The sequence below is a fragment of the Carassius auratus genome, chromosome 14 (genome assembly GCF_003368295.1).
Source record: "Carassius auratus strain Wakin chromosome 14, ASM336829v1, whole genome shotgun sequence".
NCBI lineage: Eukaryota > Metazoa > Chordata > Actinopteri > Cypriniformes > Cyprinidae > Carassius > Carassius auratus.
The window spans coordinates 19,868,360-19,879,461 of NC_039256.1; the positions used below are offsets into that span (position 1 = coordinate 19,868,360).

At 36.7% G+C, this 11,102-nt stretch overlaps 2 protein-coding genes across 2 annotated transcripts; both read left to right on the forward strand.

Annotated features, from left to right (window-relative positions):
* cdx4 (caudal type homeobox 4) lies at nt 1–2,978 on the forward strand. The gene is made up of 3 exons (XM_026280544.1): nt 1–628; nt 2,325–2,470; nt 2,593–2,978. Exons 1-3 carry the CDS (start codon nt 193–195, stop codon nt 2,824–2,826), a joined length of 816 nt encoding a protein of 271 aa, XP_026136329.1. The 5' UTR covers nt 1–192; the 3' UTR covers nt 2,827–2,978.
* A 2,206-nt stretch (nt 2,979–5,184) lies between these two features.
* On the forward strand, nt 5,185–10,568 carry LOC113113947 (cysteine-rich hydrophobic domain-containing protein 2-like). Its single transcript, XM_026280545.1, has 6 exons — nt 5,185–5,356; nt 6,288–6,342; nt 7,242–7,397; nt 7,807–7,863; nt 8,294–8,353; nt 9,545–10,568. Exons 1-6 carry the CDS (start codon nt 5,214–5,216, stop codon nt 9,593–9,595), a joined length of 522 nt encoding a protein of 173 aa, XP_026136330.1. The 5' UTR covers nt 5,185–5,213; the 3' UTR covers nt 9,596–10,568.
* The last annotated feature ends 534 nt before the right edge of the window (nt 10,569–11,102 follow it).

Below are 11,102 nucleotides of genomic sequence, written 5' to 3' on the forward strand. Positions count from 1 at the left end.
ACTTGACAACAGGGTCACATCATGTTTGATTGAAGCACGTCAAGGACTACGTCGCGTGACCTGGAGATCATTTTGGACTACCACAATTGAGTAAAAAGTATTGAGTCGGGCCTTGGTTCTGAGAGATATTAGGCTTGATGTATGGCTGGCATGTTGCCTTAAAAAAATAATTTTAGGGGTTTCTTTCGAATCATGTACGTTGGATACCTTTTGGATAAAGAGGGAAGCATGTATCACCAAGGAGCCGTGCGAAGATCTGGCATCAGTCTTCCACCACAGAATTTTGTCTCCACACCTCAGTATTCAGATTTTGCAGGATACCATCATGTGCCCAACATGGACACACACGCGCAGTCAGCGGGGTCATGGGGCCCTCCTTACGGCGCACCGAGAGAAGACTGGGGCGCATACAGCCTGGGACCTCCAAACACTATTTCTGCACCTATGAGCAGTTCATCACCGGGACAAGTTTCCTACTGCTCTTCAGATTATAATGGCATGCACGGCCCGGGATCAGCGGTGCTGCCTCCGCCACCTGAAAATATCTCCGTGGGCCAGCTTTCACCTGAGAGAGAAAGACGCAATTCCTATCAGTGGATGAGCAAAACCGTGCAGTCCTCGTCGACCGGTAAGGCAACACATGTCTTTCAAAAAATAAAATAAAATAATAAAATAAAATAAATAAATAAATAAAAAGCTTGCTTAGAATTTAAAACATATGGCATAACACGCAAAAAGGATTATAAGTTATAGCTACCTTAAAACATGTAACTGCGCAATAATTAAGAGGTATTGAAAGCAGAGATCGAAATGTACAAAATGACAGAAGTTCATGATTATGATTTGTTTTCTCGGTGCTGTAAAATAAAAATGACAATTTAAGATGTGTAGGCCTACTAAGATGTAGGCATAGCTACATTTTCTTTTAATAAAAATAATTAGAAAAAAATAGTGTATGTCTAACATGTGTATGTCTAACATTATATATATATATATATATATATATATATATATATATATATATATATATATATATATATATATTGTTGTTGCTTTTTTTTATATATATATATTGAACACATAATTTACTCAAGGACCACTCGTGCTAAATGCAACGCTGTTAAAAATGTGTTCACTTTACATTTAAGTTTTCCTAAAGTAGCTAATTGCACATCTGGCAAAATATTACGAAATGAAAACGCTAACTGTCCTGCTTCCCTTTATATTTGAGAAAACGTATAGCCTATATCAAAAAAAAAAAAAAGCGGAATATCTGAGTTATATTAATATATTTGTTCCTTGACGCATGGGACACATAGTTGTGGCAAAATGAAGGTGTTGGGAATTGGCGCCAGGGTCACTTCTAATGCTAATTTGCGACTCCCGTAAACAAGATGTGAGGACTAGTTTTCCTGTTACTTTGTCTCGGGTTTTGAGGGTTATCTGTCATATTCAGGGCGACTTCTTTCAACACCTTTTTCACTTTGATATGCAGCAGCGCGTCTTCCTCTGTCTCTGTTGATGAGGGTTATATTACCTCAAAGAGTGACAAACTTCACAGCACATAAGTTCTCCTGTCTCCGGCGCATGTTAAAACAACACAGAAAACCACCACAAAGTTACATGACCTTACTGTAGATTGCCTGTTTCATAACTGAGGCTAAAAACTGAAAGGTTTGCGACGTTAAGATGGCATATTTAAATTTAGATGTTAGACTTTATCGAGCTTTCAGTGACTGCATCTAAACTTTTAATTAAAAATCACTAGTTAATTGTGTTTTTAATGAGTTTAGTCGAACATAAAAATATATCGTTGTGTTAAAGCTGGTTGGTCTGTACATCAAACAAGTGCAGCTTCTGGGTTTGAGGAAAATATTTTTGATGTTATCTCCTTGTAATTTTTGTTAAGACGTGTGTTGTCTCTTAACACCTCAATGGCGTTTGGGTATGTGTCTTTGCGTCTCTTTGTTCTGCAGTTTGTTCAAAAAATCTCCTCAAAGAAGATCACAAGCTCAATTTGCATATCTCCCAACGTAATCTTAGTTTATACAATTGACTAAATATTTCAGTGGCGTTATGATTTATAGTTAAAATGAGAGATACCCCTAGTAAATGCAACTAGGTGTACGAGAAGTCAATAATTATAACCTAGTCTATAGAAATTATACAGTGCACAAGTTCTTCCTCTGCCTTAAAATTGTATTAATCGCAATATGACATCTTTCAAGCATGACGTTTAATTTGGTCTTTATTTCAGAATTAGCCTAATTCTTCATTTTATGAACATCGCTTCATAATTATTCGTTTATTTCCCATTTTTAAAGGCAAAACGAGAACGAAGGAGAAATATCGAGTTGTGTACACAGACCATCAGAGACTGGAGCTGGAGAAAGAATTTCATTTTAATCGGTACATCACAATCAGAAGAAAATCAGAATTGGCAGTAAACCTCGGGCTTTCAGAAAGACAGGTAAAACGACTTCACTTTAGATTTTTACCTGGGAAAACGATTCATCTCACTATAATTGAAAACTATTTGGTATACGTAGTGGTATAGGCCTACTTCTAACCGTTTGTCCTTTGTCATCACAGGTAAAGATCTGGTTTCAGAACCGCAGAGCAAAGGAAAGGAAATTAATCAAGAAGAAGCTGGGTCAGTGTGACGGCAGCGGAGGGTCAGTTCACAGCGACCCCGGTTCTGTCAGTCCCCTGCCGGTACCAGGGTCCATGAGTCCGTCAGACATACACGGTTCTCTGTACCCACCCCCAGGAATGAACGCCTTACCGTCTATGAGGAACATACAGCAAGTGACTGTCACTCTGTGAACTCGAATTTAGAAGATGCAACTTTAACTGAGCACTCCAACACGCTGAAAGCGGACCGCTCGCGTGGCCAATACGGATTACAGACTATTACATGACAGGCATCGAGGCGCGTGCTGCGGATTACAACAGAAGAATCACGTCTTAAATGCAACGAAATGCTGGAGGCTCTTCAAATATTGTGTTAATAGAATAGTTTTTAAGATTAAGAAGAAAAAAAAAACACAAATCTTGTTCGTCTGATCCAGAGACTAAATATTTTAATGGTTTGTTTGTATTTGCTCAATTAAGATATAAATATCATTTTCTGTATGTGGTGAGTGTATCTAAATGTTTGTAAATAAAATAAAACCGGTACAGCGTTTCTCGAGATGAATAATGATCCTTACACTGGAACTGTTAAACTTTTATTGTCTGTGTAAACCAATGACCTGCGATGGAAGGCTGTTTTATGCTCCAGTTTGTGTCCAAAGCGCACGTCGTTCACTTTCTCTTCACAGGGGTGATGTGCAGGTGATGACACACACCTAACACGGGTATAACGTTTGTTTCCAACAATCTGTAAATAAAAAGTTTTGCAATAATTTTTAGCGTGTCTTGATGATATATCTATTCTTAAACGAATGAAATATTGCGTGCTCTTTTGGTTTAGGCATTTTGCTTGATGGACAGCAAGCATTTAGTCTGATTTAAGGCTACCTTGTACAAGAGCTTGTAAAGTTCTTAGTATGTATTTCTGTACGAATGTAGTAGCCTATTCAATGAATTTGGATGTTTAGACCAACAAAAATTGCGTATTTTGGCGTCACATGTCGTTTATATTATAAACCATTGGTTTAGCAGGATTTAGTTGAAAAAACTAGACGAAAAAATAAGACGAGTAATAGCTTAAAAGTACATTTCAGGAACAGCTGCATGTCATTAAATATCGAAAAATGGTTTAAAAGTAAATCTGTGTCTGTCAGGAACCTCTTAATCTAGCATAGCCTGTTTGGGAAGAAAACAATAAACTTCCTTGTTTGCAAGGTGCATCAGTAGGCTAAGTCATAGCTACAAGCTCTGAATCTCCCAAGTATTTAATGTTGTAATGTACTTGGTACTTATTTATTTATTTTTTAATTTGAGTTGAGAGTGAGACATTATGCATAAGAACTTGATTTCCCCTGCCTTGCTTTTAGCCTATTTGTAATAGTATACAGTCTTGACTTTATTATTTTAAAAGCATTAGAGGCACAAATCCCTTTGATGTGAGACTATTACAAAAAATTATCACTGAACAACAATTAATCAAGCAGGAAAAATGTCAAACAAAAACACATCAAAATAGGCCTATATTTCCTAATATTTTGGTCTTTATCATTCAGGCTTAAAATGTTGCCATTTCATAACTTCTTGACAGAACCAGAGAAGTCAATTTTGTAATAATAATCTATTATTATTCTATCAAATTATTTGAGGAGGAGGGGGTGGGGAACTACAGGTAGACAAGAAAATAATCACATTAAATTTTTTCAAGAATTCTTAACTTAATTCAGTATTACCCAGAAACAGGATGAACCACATATTTTTTTCTGTACTTTATTGGAAATATGCATATAAATGTTAGGCCCTGTCAATAATCACAAACCCTGACCATAGGCCTATCTACTGAGCACAGCGTAATTTAAACAAAATGTTCAACTATGTTATACACTGATGTGGAGTTTTAAAAACTGTGTCTATTTAGTTTTTACTTTATTTATTGTTTATCGCATAGGGAACCACAAAATCCCACAATTCGTGGTTTTAAATATTCTGAAAACAGGTCCCAAGTAAGATTGAAAATCTAATTAAACAGCTCAAATAATCAGCTCTTGAAATTGATGACAAAACAACATTTTGGGCATAAGCTCATCACTTCACTCAAAATGTTTAGCTTATACAGAATGTGTGAAAAAAAAAACTAGCACTGTACACGAATAAATTACAAAAAGAGTTTCAGGGCCCTTCTGTAATTTATTCGTGTACAGTGCTAGTCTTTTTTTTTAATGTCAGTCATACGCCTATTACAGCCAATAAACATGACAGTAATCATTTCCAACATATAGCACAGAAAACATTAAATATAGACTAAGATATGTAGAAAATAAGAATAGCCTATACAGAAAAAAAAACGAATACACGTAATAAAAAAACAATAATAATAAAATAAACCATCACACAAATAGCTTATGGGCTTCACACTATATTACTATTTTTAGCCCAAGTAGTAACTCAATATAATGTTTCATATCAAGGATATCCGAAATAACTAAAAGCTGGGTTTTCTGTACAGCGCCAGTCGAAGCTGCGATGACGCTCCCTCCACAGCACTAGTGCGATGACGTCATCGGCGCTGTACCGGAGACGTCATGAGCGTCCTACTGCCCAACATGGCGGACTTTGATACCATTTATGAGTTAGAAGAAGAAGATGAGAGAATTGTGAGTGAAGAACATCTCGCCAGACACTGTCCCGAGCCTGTGGTCATGCGTGGGGCTGGTCACATCACCGTGTAAGCGTATGAATGCGGCAGCAGCGCTGTTAGTCACTGTTAGCTCACGTCTGTGTGTGTGTAGCCTCCATGCTAAGCTCACTGCATGTTTTTTGTCGCTAAGTTGTGGTATCAAAATACACTCGTGCCGAGCTTCTCCAGCTGCGACAGTGAGTTTAAGCGGAAGAATCAGCCTTCTTACCCGAAGCCTTGTTGCTAACGCAGAGATTTATGGTTTTATTGCTGTCCGTGGATAAAGGCTGCCCCGTAACCACACTCAAACTCATTAGAGCTTTGATTTAATTTGAAGTTGCGGGTAACGTTAACTGTACGCTGAGGTAAATTTATGAGATAATATTTTAGTTAATTCAATCGCTTTCATTGTACAGTGCCAAGTACCCTTACAGCTTTAAGGTATTTTATTATTTAATGAAGTAAACAACGTGATGTTTCTACATGGGACAGCAAAACCTAGTTCTGCAATGGATTGTAAACAGACATCACACAAGACGCAATTCAAGCTAAATGTAGAAACTCAACATTCTCACTTTGTTGTGTCTGTGTTTTCAAGTCCTTATTGAGATTAACATCTAACTGAAATGAACCCAGTGTTAACCTAGCTATCTTTTCTCCCCTGTCATGACAAACAGAGCCTCTGTTTGTAAGATCATTTCTGCCACATAAGAAATGTCATAATTATGACATAAAAAGTAATTATCACAAAGTCAGTTGACTTTTTATACCATTAGTTTCGACTTTATCACATAATTACAACTTGGAATGGAATAATTTAATTATTTCTATTTAGTAATTCTGTCTTTTTATCAGAATTATTATATAGTATCTCATGATTGTTATTAACCAATGCATTATATTTTTTGTTATGTGGTGGAAATTACCCTGAACATCTATTTCCCATAATCATAACCTTTTAAAAAATCTGTGTTTGCAGGTTTGGACTAAACAACAAATTTGACTCCGAGTTTCCTTCTGTTCTCACAGGAAAGGTAATGATTTCTAACTCACATCTACAAAGCATATCTTACTGAATTTTGTTTATGGTGTGAATAAAATATCTTTCCCTGTTGACCTTTAACCTTACACCATAATTCACCATGCTATGAGCCTCTGGTTAATACAGAATCCCTTGATGAAGTCTCTAAAATGGTTTTAATCCGAGCTTGCTGCATTTTTGCAACAGAATCTGTCAATAAGTAAACCGTCCAGGGCAGGGATCCCATCGCTGGGAGGACACCGCTCCCAGAGACTAAATAATGAAAGAAACACTCTGCCGTCCACAAGAATAGGAAGCTTCCTGGGACAGACGCAGAAATACAAAAAGGCTGCAGGGGGAAGAGCAGGCCGAGGGAAGTGCGGGGCAATAAAGCAGAGCTCCAGTATTGTGACCCAGGGTGACATGTGATGGACGAGGTCAGGATTATGATGACTGAAGGGTGCAGATCAGGCCTGCTGGGCTTTATTCCGAGGTCTTTTGCTGTTTGCAAAGAGAACTTTGCATCCTGTCATAAAAGATTACGACCCCGGTTTTATGGCGTACATACCCAGAGAGGAATGAGCAGCCATTCATGCTGTTTAGACGGCGCGGCCACAGGCCACAGGCTTATCTCATCTTTTTGTCCTCCCTTTGCCCTGATAGTGTCAGAGCTCGGTAGGCAAGTTACAAGCGTGCAATTGCAAGATCTCCAGAGAACATCTGCAAACGGAAAATGTTTTGACTTTATATGGAACTCTTTTCTTTCATGAACATTTTCTTCAATTAACATTTTGTTGTTTACATTGAAATATTTGTATATCTATTTAACTATTCCTTTACTAAAATTGCACACAGAATCATCATTTACTAACTTATTTACAATCCTGTTTGCATCTCTCTCATCTGCTCTAGCTTGCTCCAGAGGAGTTCAAGACGAGCATCAATCGAGTAAACGCTTGCTTGAGGAAGAACCTACCGGTTAATGTGAAATGGCTGCTCTGCGGCTGCCTGTGCTGTTGCTGTACGGTGGGCTTCAGTCTGTGGCCTGTCATATGTCTCAACAAGAGAGTGAGTGACCGGTCCTACCCCTATTAATCTATATTAATTACTTACTGCCTCGTTTGAACACCTAATAAATAAACCCGTGAGGAGGCAAGTAACAAACTGCATCCACTTAGCTGTGTGTGAAACTGATATACGTCAGAAGTCATGGCTTGTTGAATTCTGGAAAGGTGGCAATTTTACAACAACAAATTTTAAGTTATTGGCCGTGACGTGCAGCTTACAAGGTGCTTAACTACGAGCTTCGGTCCATAAATGCCTCTGAAGTCTTCATGCCCTGGGAGTTTTATTGGCATTTGTTCAGCCTGGTTTGAAGAGTTTGACAGGGTGATTAGCATAAAATCCTGTGTGTTTGTCTATTCTGTTTGTGTATAATTATTTATTTGTATAAGCTCATTTTTGTTCGTGTTTTCAGACGCGAAGATCCATCCAGAAATTGTTAGAATGGGAAAACAACAGATTGTATCATAAGGTAAGCTCATTGCAGAATTAACCTCAGACACATAAAGATAAGGACAGCGGATCATCTCCAATTTAGCTGCCATTTTAAGAGCCGTTCAAGGCTCGGTGTGTGGTGGATAACAATCATTAAAATGGTTGCTAACATTTGACCCCTGTCAAATGCTTGTTGCCCTCGCAGCCATTTTGGTCTGATGCGGTGATATAGTGCAGAGTCTGACCAGACTGTGGAAAGGTCAGCAGTAAAAAGCCACGTTCGTTTTGTTGTGTCTCGAAGCTTTGACTGACAGACATGTTGAGGAAACTCAGCTAATCGCTGACCACCGCTTGACCTCAGCTAACCCTTGTGTGTAAAGTGTGTCTGAGCATCTGAAGTGCTTGCATCTATTTTGAAGATCTACTGCATGGCTTTGTCTAACCGGTCTCTTCTGCCTCGCCTTCAGCTCGGGCTGCACTGGAAACTCAGCAAGAGAAAATGTGAGAGCAACAACATGATGGAATATGTAAGTTTGTGGATGTTGTTTTTCGTGAAAGCTTCTTAACGGGGATTAAAAGTAGAGTATTTCTTTTTTTATTTCAGGGCTATTAGCTGCTACTTAAATTACTGCAAATGCACCACAAAATTGATTGTGCAGCAATAATTTAAAAGTCAGGGAAACTTTGTGTATCATCTCATAAGAGTATTAATCTGATTTATCATGCACAAGTGGGTTGTGATGACAAATTTTTGAACAAAGGTCTTTTATGTACGTTAAAAAAAATTATGACTCAGTCAAAAAGGTGAAGTCCCACTTGTCGTTTTGTAAAAAAAAAAAAATTAAAACAAGACCCAATTTTATGGTTGAATTAGCTCTAAGGGAATATTAGTTTGAGTGATCATAATCAACAATGCTTTATATATATATATATATATATATATATATATATATATATATATATATATATATATATATATATATATATATATATATATATATATATATATATATATATATATATGAAGAGTTTATTTGAAAAAAACAAAACATTTTCATAAATCATGTTTTATATTATGTTAGTTATCTGTATATTTTTAGTTATTATTTAATCAAAACAACCCAACTGCAGTTTGATTAATATTGATTGGAATGCAGGATAAAAAAAACATTATCTGTTTTTGCAAATTAACTCTTCATATTTATTTTAAAAACAGGCAGAAATAACTTTTAAAACTGTGATATTTATGTGTCGCAAGTACAACCATGTTCATTATAGTGACAGCTTTGTATGGTAAATACAAAGAAAAAAAAACTATTTAACCGTACCTTTCAAAAATGTTTTGAAAATGTATGGCATACTTGCTGAAGAGAAGTATAAGTTCTTTAAAAAAAAAAATCTAAATCTTACTGACGATAGTAACGCCAGACTTATTGAACAATAGTGTGTATAACTTAAACCGTCTTAATGACAGTACTGACTGTTGTTAAAAGCTAAAGTAGGAAGCTTTGCACTTTTGCTGTGTTTCTCAACAATCATCTTTTATCATGTGATTCTGTAATATGTAACTAAAAATGTAATCTGACTCCTCAATGTTTTATTCAGTCATTTCTTTTCTTTGTCTTACAAAGTCAGACCTTAAGGTTGTAAACCATGATGCTGGTTAATTTAACCCCTTGTGTGTGCTTGCATAACATTGTCTTATTTGCTGTCTACAGGTTATTCTTATAGAGTTCTTACCAAAATATCCTATATTCAGACCTGACTAAAGGACTTCTGCTGGATCCTCGTGGAAGGCCCTTCATTCCTCTCCTTAGTGCCTTGTATATATGTCGGATCGAGGGTCTTCACTGGGTTTCTACAAGACCCTTCTCCCAGTACCTTGTACAGTAGAATTCGCAACACTGTCACTTTGCTTTAGAGCAGATTTTGCACATTTCCTAATGTAGTAGAAGCACTCCTGTGTTGCACTCAGATGTTTTATTACATATAATCAGAGATGGCGAAAAAATGCAAACTCGGATACGGTTTAAAAAGTGCATTTACCCCAAAGAGCCATCAAGTCCTCCCCACGTACTCTATTATGGTATTATTATGAACAAGGCACCTTATGGTGTGAATTTGCCTTATGTTAAAGGACAAGGTTTTTTAAATCGGGAGTGTAAGTGCAGGAGTCAGAAGTGTGTCTTGTTTTAATGTTTTCAGAGTGCGATGACTAGCGTTGGGGCTTTTGAAGCTAGCAGAGGAACAGTCAGCACCGTGATCTGGCACTTCTGCGATTGTCTACTACACGGGGAAGTCAACAAACTGACTTGTAAATATCATGGACAGGATGTACAGTGCGGTATAACATGTTTACATAATGTAATTTAGCTGGTTATTAGTTTTTCGCCAAGATATTATTGTAGCATAGTTTGTTTACAAGCCGCGTCTCTGTAACTTTCCAGTTTATATGGACCTGTTTACCCAGTAAGCCATGAAATGTACATACATGATGCCACCCGAGTTAGGGCTGAAAATTGCACATGAGGACAAGCTGATTGTCCTGGAGGCTTTTGACATTGTTTTACAATGTCATTAGTAGTGTGTTTAAAAATGATAATGTATGCCAATCAAGCAAAATTTGTAACCAAGAGTAATGTGTCATTCAGTTTTGCACCAAGTGATATTTACCTATTCAAGGTTTTGTTGGAATATACTTTGTACCTTATTTTTGTTCTTTAAATACAGCTTCATCATGGAGTGTGTGTTTAATTTGTGTTCATGGATGCTGTATCCTGTGGTTCTACTACTGGGGTAACCACAGACACAGCGTTGTTAACTTCCCCTTATCTGTTTTTTGTAACTATGACATCTTTGCTCCATATGCTGTAGACATGACTGCATTAGTCGAGTGCCTCTGTAGATGGTCTTGAGAGGGAGCTGTGCTTAGGACGAATGATTCTTTGCCTAGCAATCTAATGGAGAGAAAGGAAATCTGCTCTCAGTATTGGTTCTGTTAAAGTACCTGTAAATGTTAGTCCCTACCTAATCCTATGGAAAGCTTCAATAAATTCCTGATTTTCATCTTTTTGAACAACATTCTCTTTATATGGATATATTTGGCCGTATCTAAAAAATAGGAACATTAAAACATAAAAGGAATATATTAAACATTAAAGAAAATTATATGTATGTATATATATATATATATATATATATATATATATATATATATATATATATATATATATATATGTGTGTGTATATGTACAATTTTAAATAATTTTCCTTTAT

Excerpts from the sequence above, each read along its gene's own strand:
- cdx4 (XM_026280544.1), top strand. The coding sequence starts at position 193 with ATGTACGTTGGATACCTTTTGGATAAAGAGGGAAGCATGTATCACCAA. Across the intron at positions 629-2,324 it reads CGTGCAGTCCTCGTCGACCG|GCAAAACGAGAACGAAGGAG; the intron begins GTAAGGCAACAC and ends CCATTTTTAAAG. Across the intron at positions 2,471-2,592 it reads TCGGGCTTTCAGAAAGACAG|GTAAAGATCTGGTTTCAGAA; the intron begins GTAAAACGACTT and ends TTGTCATCACAG.
- LOC113113947 (XM_026280545.1), top strand. The coding sequence starts at position 5,214 with ATGAGCGTCCTACTGCCCAACATGGCGGACTTTGATACCATTTATGAG. Across the intron at positions 7,398-7,806 it reads TCATATGTCTCAACAAGAGA|ACGCGAAGATCCATCCAGAA; the intron begins GTGAGTGACCGG and ends TCGTGTTTTCAG. Across the intron at positions 7,864-8,293 it reads ACAACAGATTGTATCATAAG|CTCGGGCTGCACTGGAAACT; the intron begins GTAAGCTCATTG and ends CCTCGCCTTCAG.